The sequence below is a fragment of the Astyanax mexicanus genome, chromosome 16, assembly GCF_023375975.1.
Source record: "Astyanax mexicanus isolate ESR-SI-001 chromosome 16, AstMex3_surface, whole genome shotgun sequence".
In the NCBI taxonomy this organism is placed as follows: domain Eukaryota; kingdom Metazoa; phylum Chordata; class Actinopteri; order Characiformes; family Acestrorhamphidae; genus Astyanax; species Astyanax mexicanus.
In genome coordinates this window covers 10,141,807-10,166,829 of record NC_064423.1, presented here as the reverse complement: position 1 = coordinate 10,166,829, position 25,023 = coordinate 10,141,807, and the positions used below count along the sequence as shown (strand labels likewise).

The window sequence follows — 25,023 nt, the reverse complement described above, 5'->3', positions numbered from 1 at the left end:
AACATGATTATTGTACATTCTCACAACATGATGACGATGCTAAAACAATAGACTGTGCAGCCCTATTTTCAAATTGATTTTGGATTTGATTGTATTAAGTTACAAGAACATTAGTGATCAAGTATAACTCTGTAACCTAAAGGGTTACGTCACACCTGCTTTCATTTTTTTTTTTTTTTAAAGAACATCTTAGAAAACAATCATACAGGAACACATTTCCCAGTTCTAACCAATAATCATTTCAAATGAACCAATCAGATCCCACTCCATTTTATTTTCATTTTATTTATTATTTAATACTCTGAATAGCTTCAGTTCATATTGCACACAGGGCCCTATTTTAGTGATCTATAGTGCAGTCAATTGCGCATCCCGCTTTGGTCTTTGGTATCATGAGGGTGCAAAAAATATGCCTTGCACAGATCAAAATGTGCAAAAGGCATTAAACAAATTCTCTTAATTAATCATGAGTGTGTTTAGACGTAACACGTAACATAAAATAAACAAATCAGTGTGTCACTTGCCATTCCCTTTAAGAACCAGGTGAGCTCGTTCACGCAGTGAAGGTACGCCAGCAGCTCATTTAAGGGAAAAGCAATGTTATTTTATTCTGTATTCTGTTATTATTGACGTAAAAGCTGGATTGGCATCCATGTGTTTGAGTAACAAGTTGGGGTGTACACATGCTTAGCCTAGTTGAATGGCTAAGATATAGGATTGGGTGGCTGACTGTTGACTGTTGTCAAGGTTTTAATCAGTCAGTGGCGCACCTGAATACCACCACACCCATCAGTGTACATTTATTCCTAAACTCTGATGCTATTTTAATGGTACGGGTGCATGGCGTGAAAATAGACTGTTGGCGGGGTGTAAGATAGCAACAAGCATTGCAACACACCTTGCACGGAGTGTACTGCACACCATAGGACCCACAGTCCTAAATAATAATAAATAATAATCAGATTTTGACCAGATCCACAGTAAACCCTAGGCTTCATCTTCTGCTCAGAAAAAAAAATGACCTAGACTTGCAAAACAGCTTATTAGCATCCATCATGTTCCCCCCTGTGATGAGAGCTATTCTCCACACGCAGCTCGGCCCATTCATCAGAGGGCTGGAACTGTAACGAGTGACTTGTGGCTTCAATAATGAATGACAGCATCTTGTCACATCAGCACTTGTCTCAAGCGCAGAAGTACTCCCAGGGGTCTTCCTCTGAGAGAGGGTCTATACGTCTAGGTGTCACAGTTTAAAGCTCCATTCATCAGCAGGCCTCTCCTGGGAACCTGAAACATATGGTGGCCTTGTCTGTCTCCCAACCTCACTGCGATCGTCCATCTTTAACCAAAGCGAGTCGCTGGCTTTAAGGACGGAGACGCTCTGGACCAAAACACTCCCTTGCGCTCTCAGGCTGACAACTGCTGGAATTGATCACCATCGATCTGCAGACCCAGAGATCTGGCAGATGTTTGAGACGTGCAGGTTTAGGGATGGAGGTAGATTTAGTCCTGCACAGACTACTAACTAGAGACAGAAAGTTTACTACAAGCTGTAGCAGGGATCTGAGAGTCACTAACCACAACCAGGCCACAAAAAAGCAACACATTAAGCCCTGAATTTCTGAAGAAATTCAAAAACAGATGAAAAAATAAAGTTTTTGATTGTCTATTAGTCTGGAAAAGGTTACAAAGTCATTTCTAAGGCTTTGGGACTCCAGAGAACCACAGTGTTATTATTCACAATAACATTATATTATATTATATTATATTATATTATATTATATTATATCATTCACAAATGGAGAAAACATGAAACACTGGTGAACCTTCCCAGGAGTGGCTGGCCGACCAAAATGATTCCAAAAGGGCATGGACAACTCATCCAGGAGGTCACAAAAGAACCCAGAACAACATAAAAGATTAAAGAACTGCAGGTCTCACTCACCTCAGTGTTAATTAATCAATAATTGAGTGTTAATGAATCAATAATTACAAAGTGACTGGTCAAAAACATCTTGATGTTCCTCAGGACAGGGTAAATATTCTTTGGGCTGACGTGACAAAAGTGGAGTTTTTTTTTTTACACCTGGTGTAAAACTAACACATAATTTCAGTAACTATAGGTTTAAATCGGATCTCCAGTTGATTTTGCGCTTTACTGAGACCTTAAATACACACTGGGAAAGCACGGTTTTACATGGTAACCCAACTGCGGCCAAAGTGGGCGCCGTTCGCGTCAGACTTTGTGATATAATGCGGACTCTGGGGCTTCCATGTGGTGAAACTGCTCACGACTAGACATATAAAAAAATAAATAATTAAAATGATGGAATGATAGAATGAGACCTTTAAAGTAAGCCATTGTTGAGTCATTGTTCAGTATCAAATATCCACTTTATTCACTTTGCGTTTTTTTTTTTTTTTGCCATTTTCTGCCAAACAATTTTGGTTGCCAAATAGTCAGTTAGTGCATCCCTACTTTCCAGGTCTGTATATGGATGTTGTTGGGAAAAAGCCGAGTCAGCTTGGGGTCAAAATGACGATGCCTCCACACGGGATCCGGTTGAATAGAGTGGAGGGATGGGAAGATGGATGGGGCAAGGAGAACGAGTGAAAAGACGGTGCCCTGAGGCCATGCGTGAAGGGGGAAGGAGGAGGAGGTGGAGAGGAAAAAGAGAAGATAGGAGCGCTGACAGGGAGTGGCGGAACGAGGTCGTAAAGCATGCGCTTTCATCCCCGGCGCGTACGGGCAAACCCCACAACCGCAGCAGGCATGGGTTAAAGACGCTACAGGAGCATATGGTCGTGCTGAGGAGACGCTGTTGAAATGACATTAACAGAGTACGAGTCTCTCGTTCTTTCTCTCTCTCTTTTTCTTTCTCTCTCTCTCTTTTAGTCCCATCATTACTCAAGGGCTTATGCTAATGCTTATGTAAACCTGGCCTATATCGCCGTAGCAACCGCTCTGCAGACGAGGTAGCGTTTAATGAGTCAGTTACTTTAACAGGGAAAATTCCCCCAGACTACATCCTCACCTCAGCAATTATGATAATGAACACAACACACAGTCCTAAGTGTTCATAACACTTCATAACACTTCAGGACATGCATTTCAAAATCCCCTACTCCGCCTCCTCAGAAGAACTCGCCAATTAGCCTTTAGCATTTAATAGGAGTAATAGTGTATGTCCAAACATACACTAGGGATGTTTTGAACATCCCTCCTAATGAAAGCATTCAGCAACTTTAATATTTTAAGTACTTTAAGCACTAGGGCTGCATGATATTGGAAAAAAAATATGACATAGCAATACATTTTTTTCTGCAATATACAGCTCTGAAAATACATTAAGAGACCACTTAAAAATATTCATTTTCTATAGGTATATGTTTGAGTAAAATGAACATTGTTGTTTTATTCTATGAACCACAGACAACGTTTCTCACAAATAAAAAAAAAACATTGTCATTTAGAGCATTTATTTGCAGCAAATCAGAAATGGTCAAATTAACAATAAAGATTTCGTTAATCTTTCGAAACTTAAATAATGCAGAAAGAAAACGAGTTCATATTCATTTAGAAACAACAACAATACTAAAGTTGTATCTAAAAAACAGTCAGAGAAAGAGTTCAGTTTTTAATCACAGCTTAATGCATCTTGGCACGCTCTCCACCAGTCTTACACACTGCTTTTGGTTGACCTTATGCCATTCTTGGTTCAAAAATGTACAGTTCAGCTTTGTTTAAAGGCTTTTGACCATCTTCTTCTCTTGATTATATTTCATAGGTGTTCAATGGGGTTCAAGGTCTGGAGATTATGTGTCTTGATCTGGTGGTCCTTCATCCACACCTTAATTGATGTAGCTGTGTGGAATTGAGCATTGTCCTGCTGAAAAAAAAAACAGTCCCCAAAGTTGGGAAACATTGCCAAAGCAGGTCTCCATCTAAACATTAGATGGCCAGGTGTTGAGCAAAGCTGAACATTGGACTTATCAGAGGAAATGATCTTACTCCAGTCCTCTATAGTCCAATTCTCATGATCTTTTCCTAACTTCAGCCTGGCTCTTCTTTGCTTTTTATTGAAGAAGACCATTTTTCTAGTGAGTCCTGCCTCTAAGGGATTATGTTGAACTGTTCTTACCATGTACTTCACCCCAGCTGCCATTTGCCATTCTTTTTATAGGTCACTTGATGTCATCCTGTCAATGCTGACTGACATTCAAGTGCTCTAAATGACAATATTTGTACTTGTAAATTTCGTCAGAGGTTTATAGAATAAAACCACAACATTTTACTTAAATATATACCTGTAAATAGTTAAATAAGAGAAACTGATCATTTTAAAGTGGTCTCTTATTCTTTTTCAGAGGTGTATATACACTATATTGCCATAATGAATTGCAAAAAGAGCAGTGGAACAATGTTTTCTTTGGAACAATGGATAATTTGGAAAGGTGGGAAGGACTTTACAGTTTAAAAACACTTCATGATGAATGCAATTAAAATGTAGATTAATTATTTACTGAATAAAAAGTAATTCATTTTATTTATTTTTTTTAATTGCCTGACAGCGCTTTTAAAAACGTACAAATCCAAAATGTGATGAATGTGATTAAAAAAAACACTAACAACCAAAAACAGAAAAACAAATTTTAACTTTGTCTCTTCAGTCCACAGAGTATTTTTCCAAAAATCTTTGGGGATCAAGATGATTTCTGGCAAAATTGGGAGGAGCCTTAATGTTCTTTTTGTTTAGCATTGGTTTCATCAAAAATGTAGGCCATTTTTGCCCAGTTTTTTTCTGATGGTGGTGTCATGAACACTGACCTTAACTGAGGCAAGTGAGGCCTGCAGTTCTTTGAATGTTGTTGTGGGATCTTTTGTGACCTCTTGGATAAGTCGACACTGCTCTCTTGGGGTAATTTTGTCAGCCGGTCACTCCTAGGAAGGTTCACCATTTTTCCCCAATTTTATTAATTTGTTTTATCCTTTTTTCACACTAATAGATCTATTTTGGTCTACTTTGCTTTGTCAGGCAGGTTCTTTTTACGTGATTTATCGATTGAGAACAGGTGTGGCAATAATCAGGACTGGGTGTGGCTCGAGAAATTGAACTCAGGTGTGATAAACCACAGTTAAGTCAATGTTTTAAATGGGGGTCCAACACTTTTTCATACAGGGCCTGTAGGTTAGGATTTTTTTTCTTCCTTAATTTTAAACACTGCATTTTGTGTTTACTTGTCTTTGTGTTGACTTATATTTAAAACATCACTGTATATAGCAGCACGGTAATGTGCAATGCTTATCTACGCTATACATGTAAATCTGTAAATCTGAGTTCACCTGCTTTCCAACCCTGCCAAAATAAAATCTGTAAAACACTGCAAGGCAAACGAGCGCAATATAAATGGACAAAAATTGCATTTATAGTACATTAAGAACATTTTGCTCTTAAGTTTCCAATACAGAGATACAATCCCTTGTAAAAAAAAAAAAGTTTCAATATAATAATAATGTACTTGGATTATATGCAAACACTTTTTTTCCCTTATACTTACATTTTACTTACTTCATCAGTATTTCAGTATACTTTAAAAAAAATGGTCGTATACTTTATTGGTTGTGCTAATTTTGTACTGGGGATGTCCTTAATAAATATGTATATATATATATATATATATACCTAATATTGTTTTATAAAACTATGCTTTTTATCATAAAATCCCATCTGCAAAAAACTTTGTATATTTCAGTGATTTGCCACCAGAGCATTCATTTTACGTTGCTGAGACAAATTAAAACTGTGCTGATGAATGTTTTGTGTGTTAAAAGTAGGGGTGGGCAATATGGCCCTAAAATAATTTCACGATATTTAATAGTATTTTCGCGATAACGATATTCTTGGCGATATGACAAAACACTTTTAAATAAAAAATTTCAAAAATACACTATACACTGCAAGGAAAAAAAAATATTATTATTAAATACAATATAATATTGCACACCCCTAAGTGAGATATAAAAAAATACAAGAATTTTATCAGATTTGTAACAGAAGTCAATGATCCAGAATGTCATAATACTAAAAATAATGCTCTCCAAATATCTCAATATTCAGGATTAAAGTAAAATAAATGATACTGGACAGATTTAATCTGTCTCTAGTAGATATATAATGGGAAATGGGATGAGTGATATGGCACGATATTTTAGAGGTATAATATCATTCACGATATTAAAAAAAATTGACGATATTATCGTGTACGATACGATATGACACACCCCTAGTTAAAAGTAGACTTTAAAACTACTTTAGTTGTGTACAGGTTAAATAACTTTAACATCTAATGCTTGCAATTAGATATCTTGCTTTTGTTTTTATCAGTTTATATACACTATTAAAAAATTATGTGATGTTAAATATATACTTTAATTAAACACTTTTAACATGTTTTAATGTTCAGTTGGACAGCTTGCTCAAATATACTTAAAATTATATTAAACAGTGGCGAAAATAACATACAACTAGTGTACTCAGTATAAATTTACTACAAATTTATATCATTTTAATTACAAACAAGTAGTAATTAAGCACAAATAAGTGGTTCCAAAATAACATAACTTAAGTACAGACCTATTTCAGTGTAATTTAAGTATACTTTTTTTTTTTACTAGGGATATCTTGACACAACAGCAATAGTATGCAGTTGCAGAAGCATTTAGGCAGCTATTCTACAGCAATAACACAGTTTAAATGCTTCTTTCTTCTCGCTACAAAAGTACAACAGAGCAATGTCAAATGTTTTATTAAACCCATTCAGACAAAACGCTTCAACACACTACCCCATCCCTCCTCCTTCTGCCCTCCAAGAAAAGCACATCAGCACCCGAGCTAAACTTCAGGGCAGTCCATCAGGGGGCCAGGCATGAAAGAAACGCTATTGAGAATACACCACACAGAATGAATTTCCATATGAAAGAGGGACACAGAATTCCAGAGGAGTCTGCTCCTGCACATCCCCAGACTGCATGTTTCGCTTCAGGCCTAAATACAGAACCACATGAATACACTCCAGCTCATCATATAATAATACCACTCCCTGGTAAAACTCGGCTTAGATTAGCTAGCTTTATCTTATTAGCCTGTGTTGTGATAGCACAAAGCGCATGGGGCAGTTTTATCTGCTCGGCGCAGAGGAAAAAAGGCATAAATCGCATTGCAAGTCTATCATTATAAGCGCCTAAAAAGAGGCCCATATACGGTAAAAATCCCATCCAAAAAATCCTACTCAATTTACTGAGCTGCAATTAGTCTCCTTTCAGAGAGCAGTTACACTACATGACTGTCACCCAGCCATTAGCCTGAGGCCTGTTCAACTGGAAACCCAGCCAAGAAAAATCATGTGATAGAACCACTCGAAGAAAAAAGCCTTAAAGCACCAGTGGATGATATGCCACTTTCAACCAGCTCTGATACAAACTAATGCTGTACTGGTCATGGTGGCTAGGATATGGTATGTTTACTACAAGCATAATCATTGCAGGGTTTTTGAGTATAAACAGCCTTTGACTCGACCACTAGAGGTGGACTTGTTTATGTGCTTTGGGTCATTGTCCTGCTGCAGAACCCAAGTACGCCTGAGCTTGAGGTCACAAACAGATGGCCGGATATTCTCCTTCAGGATTGTCTGTTAAACAGCAGAATTCCTGGTTCCATCTATTACAGCAAGTTGACCAAGTACTGAAGCAGCAAAGCAGCTCCAGACCATCACACTACCACCACCATGTTTTAGTTTGATGTTCTTTTTCTAAAATTAGGCAATGTGTTAGATTTATACCAGATGTAACAGGACACACACCTCCAAAAAAGTTCCACTTTTGTTACGTCAGCCCAATAAATAGTTCTGAGGAACAGCTAGATGTTTGTTGGTAAATGTGAGATGGGCCGATGTGTTCTTTTTGGTCAGCAGCGTTTTTAACATGGAGACCATTTTCAACCAGTCTCTTTCTTATTATTGAATCATTAACACTGGTCTTAACTGAGGTACATGAGACCTTGTTCTGGGTTCTTTTGTGACCTCCTGGATGAGTTGTCCATGCCCTTTTGGAGTAAATTTAGCCGGCCAGTCACTCGTAGGAAGGTTCATCAGTGTTCCGTGTTTTCTCTATTTGTGAATAATAATAGCTCTCACTGTGGTTCACTGGAGTCCCAACGTCTTAGAAATGACTTGGTAACCTTTTCGAGACTGATGAACAATGACTTTGTTTTCTCATCTGTTTTTAAATTTCTTTAAGATCCGGACACGAGGAGTTGCTTTTTGAGATCTTTTATCTGCTTTATGTTGTCAGGCAGGTTCTATTTAAGTGAATTCTCAATTCTACAGGCCTGGCAGTAATCAGTTTGGATAGTTTTATTTTTTTTTCAATGAATAAAATCATCATTTAGAAAGTGCTTTTTATATTTACTCATATTTTTCAAAACTTTTTTACCAGATGAAGGTTACAACTGTACAGTAGCAATTATTAATGTCATGGCAAGTTGTATTATTGACTCTGGATCAGGTCAACATGCACAAAATAAAGAGAACTCAATCGTACAAGCCTTGTGGGGGCAGTGTCATCTAGGTAGCCCACAGCACTTTGTTGTCCCACCTGAACTAGAGCTGAACACCTATGGAGAATCTACGGGATTTGCACAGTGCTCCAAATCTCCCATCATTAATACAAGACATTGGGGAAAAAAATAAGAAGCTTGTGGAAATTATGCCAAAGCGAATGAATGCCATGCCATAATCAAAGTTACATTAATTATAGTTTTAATATGTTAAAATCATAACCCCCGTATTATAATACATATTGTATTACCATGTTCTTGCGACTACACAGCTCTACTAACTACCCTGGTTGTGTCTACTCTAGTCAAACAAGTAATGCACTGCTAACGCAAGTTAAGTACCAGTGATACCTACACTAGTCCCATCACTAGAGCAAACACTATGATAGCTACACTAGTCCTGTCACTATTGCAAACTCAAATGCAAACAGCTCCAGCACTTTTGTCACTCTTTTGTTTTTTAAAACGCTAACGTTAGCTTTGCCGGTCCTATTACTAATACAAACACTAGTGCTACATACACCAGTCACATCACTTGTGACCTGCTTTCTCTCCCCCTGCCTGCAGCCAGCCTGCTGAGACTGCTTCTGGCCTGGCGCAGCGTGCCAAGAGTCATGGAGGATTGCGAGACGACGCTAGTCAAAACATCCAGCTGAGCTCCAGCTGATCTGGGGAGGTGTCCTGCTTTCTGCTCGCTGTCATGCTGCCCGGAGGTGTCAGGAAAGCCTGACCCAGTCCTGCTTCCACATGTGCCTGGAGGACTGGCGGCGAGGGTGACCTCATTTTCCACATAGTTACGGCCTAAAGCGAGCTTATATGGAGAGGAGGGGAATGGTAAAAACGTCTGGCAGGCGCGAAACGCGCTGAAATGTGGGGGAAAAGCGACACTGTCAGTTCGTAATTAGTCAGCGTGGCCTGACTGAGAGTGACTGGATTGGGATGACCCAATATGGTGTGTGGAGCAGAGGTTAGCGCGCTAAGTGGGTTCGACAGCCAGAGCAGAGTCAGAGAGGCAAAGGCAGTCCAGCTGAGGCAGCCTCCAGGCACACGCCAAGTGCTGCACTTGCACTTACACACACTCACGCACACTGTAGAATTCTAACCATGCGTAGTGTCAGTGTGGGAATGAAGGAATGCCCGTACTACTCAACCACTGTCATGCCTTCCCAATTCGACATGGTGTTGATTAAGCACACTACCCGCAATTACCCCCCCAACACACACACACACACAAACACTCACGCATTCACAAACAACGCTCCAACATGTACAGGCCCACAAACTCAGCGCCTCGTTCCGTCCTTAACACTGTCTCAGTGTTCCCGCTGTCCCCAGCCACAGTGGCGGGGGGTGGGGGTGTCACACTGACCCACTGGCCTCGCCAAAAGCAGCCTGACAGCTCGTCACAATGGTGCTACTCATCCTATTCAGACCGTCAGACTGATTGCAGGTCTGCCGGCTTTTCGCACGGAGTTAAAAGGCTGACCTCAGCTGGACCCGAGACAAGGAGGTGTTTCTAACACTGACCATTATAAGCAGGCAAGGGGTACCGGTTAAGCTCAGCCAAGGATACCATGGTTCAACACTTGGATCCAATTTCATGCAGAATTTCTATACAGCCTCATACAAACAAAAGCAGACACTTTTAGAAACTACGGACAATCCACAGCAGAATATTCATGTAGGCCCCGGTAGAACTTTCATTATATTTTTTCCAAGAAATTATTGCGATAAACGATATTGTTGCCATTTTTTTAGACCACTAATGTGGCACTAATAAAATAATAACATAATATTGTAACAAAGGAATTAACCCTTTCGAAGACAATAAACTTTCCATTCCTGTTTACGCGCCTAATTTTGGAAACTGAAAAGTTCCAGCTTGAACAAAAGTAGGTAATAGTAGGTTCTACAGTGTGTACTATATATATATATATATATATATATATATATATATATATATACACTGCGAAGTGCGCAGCCCCGGTCTATCCCAGCTGGCACGCATTGAACCTGCCTCAGCCTTCACTCTAGAGATAGGCACCCATGATCTGCCACAGTGTAATGATCAAAGATCAAATGTGTTTACACTCAGTGCAAAGCAGTTCAAATCCAGTTAACCACAAAAACAAACTTTTTAACTCTGACAAAGCCCACCCTTTGGAAAGACATAAAAGCATGTTACAGGCCACATTGCGAAGTTAAATAATTATTTTATAACATTTCAGATAAATAACTTATTTTACTGCAGAGAAAAAGGTTTATATCACCTACACTTGTAGCCCATTTACAGGCCAAGGCCTATTAAGGGGTTAGAATACTGTACATATTAAAGAAAGAAAAATATAAGGCATATTAACTGCAAAATCGGTTCTTTTTCAAATCATTTGTAAATTCATTTGCTTCCCGTAGCTCTTCTATTGGCACATAAGTATTTGTGTGAACCAAGCCTCAAGATTTAATAATATAATATTAAACACGGTTGATTTTATCTAAGCGCAGGACGAGAAAAAGACTGCCTAAAACTTTCAGTCCTAACCACCTTACACTGAACGATCGTTTAAAGTTAGCATAATTCCGTAGAATCCCATGCAGAATCTCCATAAATGCAGAATATCTATGAAATTTCATGCATATCATCCATGCATGCATGCATGTTTTACATGCAATCTAGCGCAGAATCTCCATACAATCCAATACAGGTTCTTCATACAAGGAAAAACTCAGTTTAATCCAATGCAGAATCCATATACATGCAGACACACTATACGACACAGTACAAAATCCATTCATGAAAACTTTGCATCCAGTAACTACAGAATCTTCATTCATGTAGAACATCCATTGATGAAATCTCCAAATGTGTGAGAACAACTATACACGCTAAATCTTCATATAGCCCCAAAGCAAGCCACTACATCCTTAAATCCTCTATGATTCTAGATGCACCCATGAATTTCAATAGTGTAAGTAATGATCAAAGATTATTTGTGTCTACTCTCAAAGCAAAGCAGTTTAAATCCAGTTAACCACAACTTAACTCAACTTTTCAACTCTGACTTAAAAACACGAAGCCCACCCTTAGACTTAAAAGCACCACAAACAAGCACTGACTCACCAGACCACCACAGGCATCCAGCGAGGCAAACGAGTTAGTGTGGTTGAGAACAGCTCCGGTGTAGAAGCAGGACAGTCCTTTAAAGTTTGGCTCGTGTTGGACGCTCCCCGCTTCACTCCTCTCCTCCACCACGAAACCCTCGGAGAGGAACGCCTCGTCCCTCTGCAGCTCTAAGTAAAGCTCCTGGCCGAAGGCGGGCAGAGACAGAAACAGGTGGTCTGGGTGAGCGTCTGAACGTCTCCTGCGGCCCACGCTCCAGCTGGATGCTTCCTGCAGCACCTGCCCAGACTTAAGCTCCAGAGGCAGCACCACGTCAGTCTCATACAGTACAGTCTCGTGTGCTAGGGAGGATAGGGAGGAAACATGATGAAGCACAGAAAGAGGTCAAATATCAAATATTACATTTATTAAATAGAATTGACAACAGTAACATATCTCAGTTGATACAGGGGTTGAACAACGAAACTGAAACACCTGTCATTTTAGTGTGGGAGGTTTCATGGCTAAATTGGAGCAGCCTGGTGGCCAATCTTCATTAATTGCACAATATTGCACCAGTAAGAGCAGAGTGTGAAGGTTCAATTAGCAGAGTAAGAGCAAAGTTCTGCTCTAAATATTGCAATGCACACAACATTGTGGGTGACATACCAGAGTTCAAAATAGGACAAATTGTTGGTGCACGTCTTGTTGGCGCATCTGTGACCAAGATTTTTTGTGATGTATCAAAAGGCAAGGTATCCAGGGTAATGTCAGCATACCACCAAGAAGGACCAACCACATCCAACAGGATTAACTGTGGACACTGTAAGAGGAAGCCGTCTGAAAGGGATGTTCGGGTGCTAACCCGGATTGTATCTAAAAAACATTAAACCACGGCTGCTCAAATCACGGCAGAATTCAATGTGCACCTCAACTCTTCTGTTTCCACCAGAACTGTCCATCGGGACGATAAGTTATTGTGGTCTAAAGCCAGGTGTTTCAGTTTCATTGTCCAACACCTGTATATTCGCTCATACAGTTAGAGGCTGGAGGCTGGAGGAGTACCAGCTGAGACGTTAAGAGTTAAGAGTCAGGAAGAGAAGGAATTATTGGCAATAAGTAGATGACTAATTAGAGAACAGTAGAGAGAGAATTAGAGGCAAAAAGCACAGAAATTATTGGACATTAGAGGTAGTAAGGCAGTAAGTGAGGGATTTATCTATTAAAGGGGAACTAAACTCCCTGATTTTTGTGGATGCAACCCTCAGCTCAAATTTGAAAAAGGCTTTTAAAAATTGGGAGGCGTAGTTTGGGTGATGTATGGGTTTAGAGGCAGGGCAAGAGAAAGAGCTGATTGGCTGAGAAGAGCAGTGTTGCCTCTGATAGTGGTGAGACGCAGATGGTTGGACATCAGTCAGCAGGGGGGCGGTATTATAGATTAACTGATATGCATATTGTAATATGTCTGCGTACCAAAGTACACATCATCCTCACCTATAGCACAGTTGAACCTGAGATGGACTTTAAGAACAACGTACTGAGAGTTTAGGGCAGTACGACAGAAATGTTTTTGGTAGTTTAAGGCTGTAAGAGAGGGACTTTTGGGGAGTTCAAGGCAGTATAAGAGCGGGTTATTGGGAGTTTGGAAGTTTTTTGGTAATTTGGGGCAGTAAAAGAGAGTTATTTTGAGTTCAAAGCATTAAGAGGGTATAGAGGGATTTATTTGGAGTTTATGGCACTATGAGAAGAAGTTATTAAGTGGTATTAAGTGAGATTTATTGGAAGCTTTAGACAGTAAGAAAGGGAGTTGTTGCGGGTTTGAGGCAGTAAAACAATTATTGGGAGCTTGAGGCAGTAAGAAAGGAAGTTAATTGTAGTTTAAGGCAACAAGAGGGTGAATTGTAAGTAGTTTGAAGCAATAAGAGAAGTTCTTGGTAGTTTTAGGTAGTAAATGAGAGTTAGGGACAGTAAATTGGAGATACATACAGTAGCTAAGGATGTAGAAAGTCGTAGTTAAAGGCAGTAAGAGGAGTTCAAAACAGTAAAACAGTAAGTGAGATTTATTGGGAGTTTACAGCAGTCAAGACAATGAGTTACTGGGAGTTTAAGGCACTAAGGCAGTGAGTTAATTGCATTTTAAGGCAATAAAATATTGAGGTACAAGTAGTTTAAGCCAGCAGGAGAAAAGTTATTGGTAGTTTGGTGCAGTTAGAAAGGGATTTGTTGGTAATTGTAGTGGTAAAAAAGTTACTGGTTTTAACATGCAGTTGCATGCAATAATAGAGGGCAGTATTGGGAGTTTGGACAGTAAGAAAGTGAGTTATTGGTAGTTTATGGCAATATGAGAACGGTTTAGGTTGTCTAAACAAGGCATAAAAAGGGACAGTACAGTGTTATTGGAGGCTACATGCAAAAGCTATCTGTGCAAGTGGCTGACATATGGAGATTAATGCAGTTAGAGTGCTGGTTGTGGTGTAAACGGGAGCCATAAGGGGGCAGTAAGTTGGAGATAATGGTGTAGACAGTGGGAGTTAGAGGTGCAATAAGAGACGTTCTAGGTAGTTTAAGATAATAAAGAGTGGGTGTTACTGGTAGTTTGAGGCAATAATTTCAAAATAGTTAGACAGTAAGTGAAAGAGAAAGAGGCATTGGTAGTGGCTGAAAGAGAATGGTTTTGAGAAGAAGGAAAAGGAGTTATTGGTAATTTAGGCAGTGAGAAAGGTGTTGACATGCAGTTACATGCAATAATGGGAGTTTGGGCAGTAAGAGAGGAAGTTAATGGTAGTTGTCTTGGTAGTTTGCAATGGTAAGAAAGAGTTATTGGTAATTGAGGCAGTGAGAAAAGGTCTTTGACATGCAGTTCCATGAAATAGTGGGAGTTTTGACAGTAAGGTGATGGTAGTTTGAGGCATACAAGGATAATTCTTGGTAGTTTGCAATGGTAAGAAAGAGAGTTATTGGTAATTGGGGCAGTGAGAAAAGATATTTGACATGCAGTTGCATGCAATAATAGATTATATTAGGAGTTTGTACAGTAAGAGAGGAAGTTACTGGTAGTTTGAGGCATACAATGATAATTCTTGGTAGTTTGCAATGGTAAGAAAGAGTTATTGGTAATTGAGTTGCATGCAGTAATAGAGGGCAGTATTGGGAGTTTGGACAGTAGGAGAGGATTAGTTCTTGATACAGATCTTGGTAGTCTGAGCAAAGCAGAAAGACATTACAGTGTATTTGGGGGCTACATGTAATACTTCTGTCTGTAAATGTTAAGTTTTTGAGATACATGCAGTAAAGATGTAGATAGTGGGCAAGTGTCAGGACACAGGAACTTATTCAGAGCTGTTAGTATTCAGAGAAGAACAGCTGAGCTTATCTGCAGGCAGTAGAGGTGCAGCTGAGGAGCTCTGCGCGACCGCTTAAAGCATATTTGAGGAATTTCGTGGAAAAGAGGAAAAGAGCTGGGAGGCAGTTAGCTATCCAGCTCCTCAAATAAACACTTCCCGGCCGTTACAGTAATTGAAACAGCATGCCAGTCATTACAGCGCTTCAGACAGGGGTCTGAATGAAGGAGCAGGCAGAAGCGCAGGTGATAAACTAACTCCAGGCTTACCTGCTGAAGCCTCCAGCCCGCGGAGGAGCAGGGAGAAGCCGGGCAGCAGCAGCGGCAGCAGGAGAGCGGGGGAGCCGGGCATGACTGCAGGCGAAGCGGCGAGCGCAGACTGCAGAGAGAACTTTCCCAAAGTTGGAGAAATTCATCGCCGCAGCGACCAGAGTGAACTTGAGGCGAGAGGCCACGCCCCACGCACGCGGATTGGCTGGCGAGAATTATGAAAACAGAGCTCTGCCATGCCATTGGACGCCCTCGCCATCTGGTCTGCAGAGTGGGCTGCAACCGTACACGTGGTTTCCATGCTGCTGGAGGGCTCTTACTGCACTTTAATATTTAATAATAATTTATTATCATAGCATATATTATAATATAGCTGATATAAATTATTAGAAGGGCCTAAAGCAGATAGACCCCAGATCAACTTAGATAAGTTCAACTTATATTTATTAATATTTGATGACACATCCGTTACAGAGTTATACAGCGTTACAGAAAACATAATCCTTAGTGAGACTTTTAAAAGTGGGACCATTATAGCCTACCACAGTTAGTGCCGACGACCCTGCAATGTGATTGGCTTAGAGCCATTATATGACTGCGGTTATCAGCAGGTAATGCACTGTAACATAAGCTCTCCATGTATCACTCCACCACATATACTGTAGGTAACCTAGCAACGATGCAGCGCTTACAAGCCAAATAGTGCAGCTACTAACAGAGCAGCAATGAAACTCTTTAAACTCGCGGAGTGTTTATAACCAAACACATCGGGTTTTTTTCATCCCCTTTAACTCAAAATCTTTCAATAAGCAGCAATAATATAATTGTGGTACTATCGCAATAATACACTCGAGTGTTCTATTGCCTTTATGGAACTGTTTTTTTTTTTTTACAAAATGAATAAAGAATATAAATCAAAGACCCTCAAAAAGTTCATATTGAATGTGCCTTAATACGGACTGCGCCGTCTGCAAAAAGTAGCTCCACAACAAGTGAACTCAGAATGTGAGAATGCTGTACTTTTATTACAAATATCAGCACAGTTAAAACACTTCTCAACCAATCAGGTTGTGCGGTTGGAACTAACTGATGTATAAAGATCTCTGTCCAATGAAAAACAAGTATCTCCAGTTTTGTCCATTTTTAGTTCCATACATAATTTAAACATGCAAACTGTCCCTTACAGTGTGTTAAAATTTCTTGATGAATGAACCAAAAGATATTCTCTGAAATTACCTAAAATAAACTTTTTTTCTTTTTACATTGACTTCCATTTAAAGTTATGAAGGTTATATCTCTCATCTGTAAAGTTACTGTTTTGCAAATGCCAGTTTTTCATTGGACAGCGACAAAAAAAAAGTTGAGACACACACAGTAATTTCTCATTCAGTGTTTTTCTTTATTTCTTAATTTAACTTTCCCAATTTTTTTACATTGTAGATTATTATTAAACACATAAAACAATTAAGGGACACATATGTAATTATGTAGTAAACAGTAAAAAAAAAAGTTACATTAATCCCCTGATCTTAACTTGATGAACTGAGATGGTGATTTGAGTTGATTTAATTGGGATGAGCTGGAGCTTCACAGCGTGAAGGAAAAGCAGCAGCTATCGTTCAGCACCTCCAGGAACTCCTTCAAGACGCTGAGAAAACTATTCCAGGTGATTCTTCCTCATGAGGACACTGAGATTAAAATACCAAGAGTGTGCAGATCTGTCCTCAAAGATAAATGTGCTACTTAGAAGAGACTAAAGTATAAAACATATTCTGGTTTAGCTTTAATTTCTTTAATATTAAATTTGCAATGTCAAAAAATCATAAAAAGAAAGGAAAAACATTGCATAAGAAAAGACGTAGACACTCTCTCTCTCATTATTCTTTTTATTTTCCTACTACAGTTTGTTTTTGAGCATGCACAGACTGAGAAAATCGAGAATTCTCCGGTTAAGTTTGTACATGCACTGTAAAATACCATTACTCAGTTAAAATCCAGCTCACTTTATCAGATTTCTTAAAGCAGCAGCTTGTGGTGAAAACGTGTTCTGGTCTCAATCCAACCCAGCTTTCGAATATACTTCTTTTATTTGAGCTAAACTGCTGATAAGGGACCGTTTAATCTGATATATTAGCCAGACAATGCTAATTACCACAGCTGTGAACAAACACTGTCTCTGCTGCTCCATGCTGTTTACTGTGCTGTGCTGCGTTCACTGCTCGCATCCACGCGACTCTGTTTATTATGTGTACATCTGCACATCCCATTGAAAACACTGTGTTTAAAAGTGCACAACGTTGTGTTAAAGCAGCTTCACACTGCACAGATATATGCACTGGAACACAGAATCTTCTTGCAATATTTACTTTCATGCTCCTGTGCCAGACAGATCTGACCAATCAGAGGAGACAATGTGCTCACATGGTTATTGGAGAGCATTTCGGTGTGTTTAGGTTTGTGCCTGTGTGAAACCAAACCAAGTACATTAAATCATCAACGGATCTGGAGAAAAGAAACAAACTACAGGTGTGAAAACACCCTAAAACCTCAATCCGATTTTTTTAGTCTGGCCTTACTCTGATCATAGTAAGACGTTTATATAACTTCTTGAATAATCACATACCTGCAGTAATCTGATTATAAGTGGATTTTAAGGTGTAAATAAACTTTCTCAATCACTCACTGTTTCAATGCTTTGTAGTTCTGGTCCTGAGAGATGCCGACACTGCTAATTTTTGAATCTTGCCGTACTCTGTTCCACCTGCTTCAACACATCAGCTAATCATCAACCCTTTCTCGAGCTCAATGGGGTGTGAGAGAGCAGAGACAGCACAAACCTCTGCGCTCATTACAGTGTCACACCAGTTTAGCATAAAAGGACATAAAAACACAAGCAGGGTTCTGCATCCACAGCTTTATGAACCACATTCTTGATCCTAGATCCCAGCTTGTTTAGTAGAAAGATAAACTAAAGGTCACTGTAAACCCCAGATACTGGCTGACCTTCAGATGTGTGGGTTCAAGACAGGTCAAGGTTTTAACTGGTAGCTGGTTTTGTGATGGTCTAAGATGGTCTTTGATGGTCAAGGTGGTGGAAAAGCTGGTCAGTCATATGAAAACACACCCAATACTTGTAAGTTAGTTGATTAGCTGATTAGAAGGCCAACATAGTATATGTAGATGCAATTTGTGCTGGTCATGTTGGGCGACCAGCTTGGTCATGTTGAGCTTGGTCATGTTAAGCAATCAGCTTGGTCATGTTCAGCAACCATCTTTGTCATGTTGCTTGACCAGCTTGGTCATGTTTACCGACCAGCTTGGTCATGTTGGGTGACCACAGTGGTGAAACATGGTCATACTGGTTATCTAGCAAATTGTCTGGCCAGAAAAAAGTGGCCACCAAAAAAAAAAAAGGTCACACACTCTAACATTTATTTGAACTACAGTCACATTTCCACTATCTGGTAGATTTATCTAGATATATATATTTTTTTTTTAATGAAGAAAAGCCAGAAAAAAAAGAAGTGGAAATGAAACAGACATAAGGTAAGTATTTATATTTAGTATATAAAGTATTTTTAAAATGTAGGAGGATAAAGTACAGCCTACTGTGTGAAAATGTAAGGAGTAGAAGTAAAGAGTTTTCTGAAAAAATACTCCAGTAAAGTATAGATAACAAAAATTCAAGTAAGGTAACAAAGTATGTGTACTTCATTACTTAAAACCTCTACTCACTACACACAGAGAGATGCTATTGGAGCTGAAATGTCATGTTACAGATCACAGCACTCACAGTATTAGCAAACTTGAGGCCAATGTTGGCACTTTAAAGACTAAGGTGGCTGACCTGGACAACAAATGCAAAGAGCTGGAAAGCTGAATGTGAAGAAACCACATTCGTCTCCTGGAATTTGTGGCACAGTTTCTTCAGGAGTTGCTCGGTCTGGAGGAGAAATCACTGCTAGATTGAGCCCATCGTACCCTGTGGAATAATCCTCAGAATGGAGAAACTCTGATATTGTTTTTTATACAGGTGCACCTCTCTCACCTCTGCTTTTTTTAGTCAATTTAATTTCAGATAAATTTAAGTAACTTCAACTCGGTTTCAAGGCTTAAATGTTACATAGAGTAAATAAGAGAACTGAACTTCAGTCAATCCTTTCTTTTAGTAAACTTTACTTAATTTATTTTGCTGAATCAATCCTTTCTTTTAGTAAACTTTACTTAATTTCTGCATACAATATTTTCTAATTACAATTACGTAATTTATCCAATAGTACTCAAATAATTGATGATACATAATATATGTAATTCCTAAAATTTTAAATATTTTTAGTTAAAACACACATGGATGGCATGTAATGCATTCCTTTTAAATATACTAAAAAAAATTGATTACATGCCATCCTGTTTACAGAATAATTTCAGGAATTATAATATATTATGTATCATAAATGATTTGAGTAATATTGTATAAATTAAGTAATTGTAATTAGGTAATATTGCAAAAGTAAATTAAGTAAAGTTTACAAAAAAAATGATTTATTCAGCAAAAGTAAATTAAGTAAAGTTTACTAAAAGAAAGAATTGATTTAGGGAAAATAAATTAAGTAAAGTTTACTAAAAGAAAGAATTGATTTAGGGAAAATAAATTAAGTAAAGTTTACTAAAAGAAAGGATTTATTCAGCAAAAATAAATTAAGTAAAGTTTACTAAAAGAAAGGATTTATTCAGCAAAAATAAATTAAGTAAAGTTTACTAAAAGAAAGGATTTATTCAGCAAAAATAAATTAAGTAAAGTTTACTAAAAGAAAGGATTTATTCAGCAAAAATAAATTAAGTAAAGTTTACTAAAAGAAAGGATTTATTCAGCAAAAATAAATCAAGTTAAGTTTACGAAAGGATAGGATTTATTCAGCAAAAGTAAATTAAGTAAAGTTTACTAAAAGAAAAGATTGACTGAAGTTCAGATCACTTATTTACTCTATGTAACATTTAAGTCTTTAAAACGAGTTGAAGTTACTTAAATTTATCTAAAATTAAATTTACTTAAAAAAAGCAAATGCAGAACATTTGAAATAAATTTTTTATTAATTTTTTTTTTTTAGTGTACTGGCATTGTTCACTGCATGTTAGCATTGCTTAAGACCAGGGGGCAGCCAATGCTGCAATACCTGGGGAGCAGTGTTAAGAGTTCAGAGTCTTGTTAAGAGTCTTGTTCAAGGGCCCAAAAGTGGCGGCCCACCAAACCTGGGTATTGAAACCACAGCCTTGTTTTTGATGGTCGCTGCCCCTTTAATTTCTGGACCTAGACTTTCTTCCCAAATAAGGTGTCCTAATACTTCCATACTGTCCGTATAACGTATACTGTATGTGATGTGCATTACATTACTCTTTTATACAGTATTTTCTGGTGAAACTTCACAGTGGACCGGTTCAAACAAGCAATGTCCATCTAAAGAAAAGAGTCTTTGCCAGTGGTCAGACTCTTTAGAGCTGGTCTGTGGAGGGATTAGCTCTATTTGAAGCGCTTTGATTTCTCTTTTTTCTTTGGCACAGCTGCCCAGAAGACCTTTAGCAGCTGGCATGACTGAGCTGGCCATTATAACGGAGCAGCTTGGCAGAACTGGCCAGGCAGAGACTGACTCAGACTGGTGCTGTGATGATAGCAGTGGGGCTACATCAGGCTAAATCAGAGGCCTGTCCTGTCCACAGAACAAACTCTGAGGCTGCACGAGACAAAAACACAAACACACACATCCAATCACATCCTCTGCCTTCAACCACTGTATCGGCCAGAGGCATCGGCGAGCAGGTTTGTGCAAACAGGCGGAGAATCGGTTCATTTCTGCTCAAAGGGCCTGCTAATAGCTAACACCAAAGGCATTGGGCCTGTCACACATGGACACGCTCCACAGGATGTTAAGAATCAGCCTTGATCTGACATGTCTGGCTTCCGTGCAGAAAAGGCTGCCTCCTTTCCTCGTGAGCAGCAGCGGGAGGTTCTGACTTCACAGCAGCAGCTTCAGAGCTGAGTCTCCAGCCTGTCGTCTCGCCGCCTGAGGGGAAAGAAAAGCCACTTCAAGTGAAAAGATGTAAAAAAAAAAAAAAAAGAAGAAGAAGGAAAAAAGGATTAAATTAGTCAATACATTTTTGTTGTGAAGTTTGCTGTGTGATTTAAATTATTACTTAACCCTTTTAGACCTAAATTAAAGGCCAATGTTGAAAAATAATAACAAAAAGAAGAAGAAGAAGAAGAAGAAGAAGAAGAAGAAGAAGAAAAAGGAGAAGAAGAAGAAGAAGAAGAATGCTGTTTTTTTCTGCAATGCACACATAGGAAAACTCTAGTATTATAATTTTAAATTTCTAATTAACTTAAATTAATTAACTGAGTTGATGTTGACCTCTTGTTCACAAGTCATTTGTAAACATTAAATTAAACATGAAAAAAGTGTTCTAAATTACATACTTAGGAAACGTAGGAAAAAAATGCTCTTTTAATTTGCCTCTTTGGCTCTAGTGCGTTTTTTTTTCCCAGTGCAGTGGGCGGGGATAAGCTTTTGTTTTATTGGCTTTTAAACTTTTAATTTGGCTGATTTTTAGTCTATTCTGATTTAAAAATCTCAATTAGTGTTACATTCAACAAAACATAAAAAAAAGAAAAAATCACAGCTCAAAGGAGAAATTTCAGTGTAAAATGGATTCAGGTTGTAGTGAAACATGATAACGAGTATAAACTTTTGTTGAGTAGCCCACCTCCAATCACCCCAGCATTCCGATTTACAGCAATTTTAGCTGATGCTCCCAACAGGCTTACAGTACAATGCTATCAATAGGTGCATAGCATTGTCTATGCAAAGAAGTAGCTCCAGGTTTAATTGGTAGAATTCTGAGGGACTTGCCATTTGAAACGTTGAAAATGCACTCTATGCCCTATTTTAGCGAACTATAGTGCATAGGTCAATTGTGGATCACGCAGCTTGATGATAGCACACTGGGTGTGTCAGTGTGTCACTTGCTGTTCCCTTTAAAAGGCAGATGCGCTCTGACTTTGGCGCGTTCGTATCTTAACAGTGCAGCACTTTTGTGCATCTCAGCAGAGGATCCTGACCTGCTCGTTCATACTGTGAAGATACACCAGCAGCTCATTTAAGGGACCAACAATGTTATTTTATTCTTTATTCTGTTTATTGTTGAGTTGAAAGTCAGGTTTGTGCACTGCATCACATCCATGTGCAACAATAGGAATGGACTCTGGCGATTGACTGTTGTCTAGGTTTATTTCAGTCAGTGGCGCACTTGTGTTTTCCACCGCCAAAATAACAACTCACTAGAAATTTACCTAAACACACACCTCACTTCCAGACCACCACGCCCATTAGTGTAGGTTTATGCCTAAACTCCAGCACTATTTTAACAGCGCAGGAGCAAGGCGTAAAAATTGACAGTTGACGGTGTGTCAGGTACCTTGCGCAGGGTGTATGATAGGGCCCTCTGTTTTCAAACATAGGCAGCATAGCATCGAGGATGACATGTTTGCTGCTTTAATTGTGCACAGAAGCAATAATATAATGTGGCTAATGGGTAATAGAATCAGTGTTAGCATCAGTGAACAATAGGGTTATGTGAAAGTTACTGTATGTATTAGGTATACCGTTCCAAACCTGAGTCTGAGGTACAGTAGATGCAGATACTAGCAGTAGGTGAATGGAGCTCAAGTGGAACGTGGGCTAGGTGGTCTCTGAGTGGGTTTGTAGATGTGTTGTACAATCATTCTTTATAAATGGTGCTCTCTATATCATCACAGCCCACTTTTTCCCATCCCACATACAGTATTTATCACAGACCCCTGTGGGAAGTGTACAAACTAAATAGGGTCCATGTTTAACCCCTTCTGGTTCAATCACTGACTGGGAAGGTTTCCATATGTGGGGTCAAAACATTCTAGATTCCAGTTGGGCTACTCATACATGCCCCACATATGGATAATGAAGTTAGACACTCAAGGACAACCAATTGCAGAGTATGCATTTTTCCTGATTTACATGTTTTTGGACTGTGGGAGCCCCCAGAAGAAACCTACACAGGCACAGGGAGAACATGGAAACTTCACCCAGATAGGGACTTGATCCAAAGACCTTGGTGTTGAAAGGTAAATCCAATTTAAAGTTTGCAATTTACCTGATTTATGTGTTTTTGGACTGTAAGAGCCCCCAAAAGAAATCCACACGGACACATGGAGAACATGGAAACTCCACCCAGATAGGGACTTGAACCCAAGACCCCAATGCTGATAGGTGTATGTGCTAATCCCAAAGCCACCATGCTGCCCATATGCAAGCCATTCGGGATTTAGTCAATGAAAAGAATAGAATAAAAGAACTACATTTAATATACAATGTAAGCTTTTTTCTTAAACACTAAATATTTTAACCAACCATGACACATTTAAATATTAAAAATATTAAAATGTCATTGTTTGGATTAATTTATTTAGACTTTTACTGAAAGATGAAGGTATTATTATTCTTCATTACATTCTTTTTTTTATATAATTGCATACTATGTCCTGACATCTGCACTTTGTTTTCCAGATGTTATTTTATTGTAGACACAAATAGAACTGTTCTAAATCAGGTGAACAGAAGACCAGTGTCACTGATTGGTTGCTCCTTTACGGTGGTGAGTTGGTGAGTTGCTCCCCCTAGAGGTAGGTGTATTCACTACATGGCCTTAAAAGACAACTTTACCACTTTACATACTAGTTTTACTGCTACTGTTTCATAGATAACTACAATTACCCAAGAAGGTTTATACATTACTTCAAAATTAATTATATTAAAATTAATTATATTATTGTTTGATATTTTTTTATTATTAATTTTGATAGCATGCTTAAAAAGCAAGTGTATTTGGTTCTAATCATCACACACTGTTCTTACTGTGTAGAGGTGTTGATTAATATGAAATGAACTTATTTATTATGTATCTAACTAGCCTATACTCTAGTATCTAGCATCATTGAGCCAGTTCATGCTTGAATAAAAACTCACAAACATTCCCAAACTTTCAAACTTTGATCAAAAACTGGTTTAGCCTATTATCTCTGTTAATGGTGTGCCTAGCTGTGTTAAAGAAGCACCTAGCTATGCTAGCTTTAGCTTATTACCCATTTAAAGAAGCACCTAGGTCCGCTAGCTTTAGCCTATTACCTCTGTTAATGTAGCAGGTAGCTCTGCTAGCTTTAGCCTGTTACCTCTTTTAAAATAGCACTTAGCTCTGCTAGCTTAGGCTGTTACCTTTTGTTAAAGTAGTGCCTATTAGCGCCATTAAAGTAGAGCCTAGCTTTGCAAGCTTTAGCCTATTATCTCTGTTAATGTCATGCCTAGCTCTGTTAAAATAGCGTTCGCTAGCTTTAGCCTATTACCTCTGCTAATGTACCAGCTGGCTCTGGTAAAGTAATGCCTAGCCCTTCTAGCTTTAGCCTATTTGCTCTGTAGATAATTAAATATGAAATAAGGCATAGATCATGTTTAAAGAGTGTTTAACAGGGCAGTGTTTAACAAGCACTGCCATTATGAGCGGGAGGTCACAGGTTTGAACCCCCACAAATGGCCCTGCTCTCTCTGGGTGGGTAGATGGCGCTCTCTCCCCACATCACTCCTAGGGTGATGTCCACAGCGCAGGGCGTCTGTGAGCTG

General features: G+C 38.8%; 1 protein-coding gene across 2 annotated transcripts in view; it reads right to left on the bottom strand.

The window, feature by feature from the left end:
* Window positions 1-15,454, bottom strand: part of adamts17 (ADAM metallopeptidase with thrombospondin type 1 motif, 17) — a 170,850-nt gene extending 155,396 nt beyond the window's left edge. For both annotated transcript variants that reach the window (XM_049465461.1, XM_049465460.1), the window contains exons 1-2: window positions 15,323-15,454; window positions 11,734-12,074 (exon numbers count right to left, since the gene is read on the bottom strand). In XM_049465461.1, coding sequence (XP_049321418.1) covers window positions 11,734-12,074; window positions 15,323-15,404 — 423 coding nt within the window. In that variant the 5' untranslated portion in view covers window positions 15,405-15,454. The remainder of the gene's footprint in view (window positions 1-11,733; window positions 12,075-15,322) is intronic.
* Window positions 15,455-25,023: the final 9,569 nt, after the last annotated feature.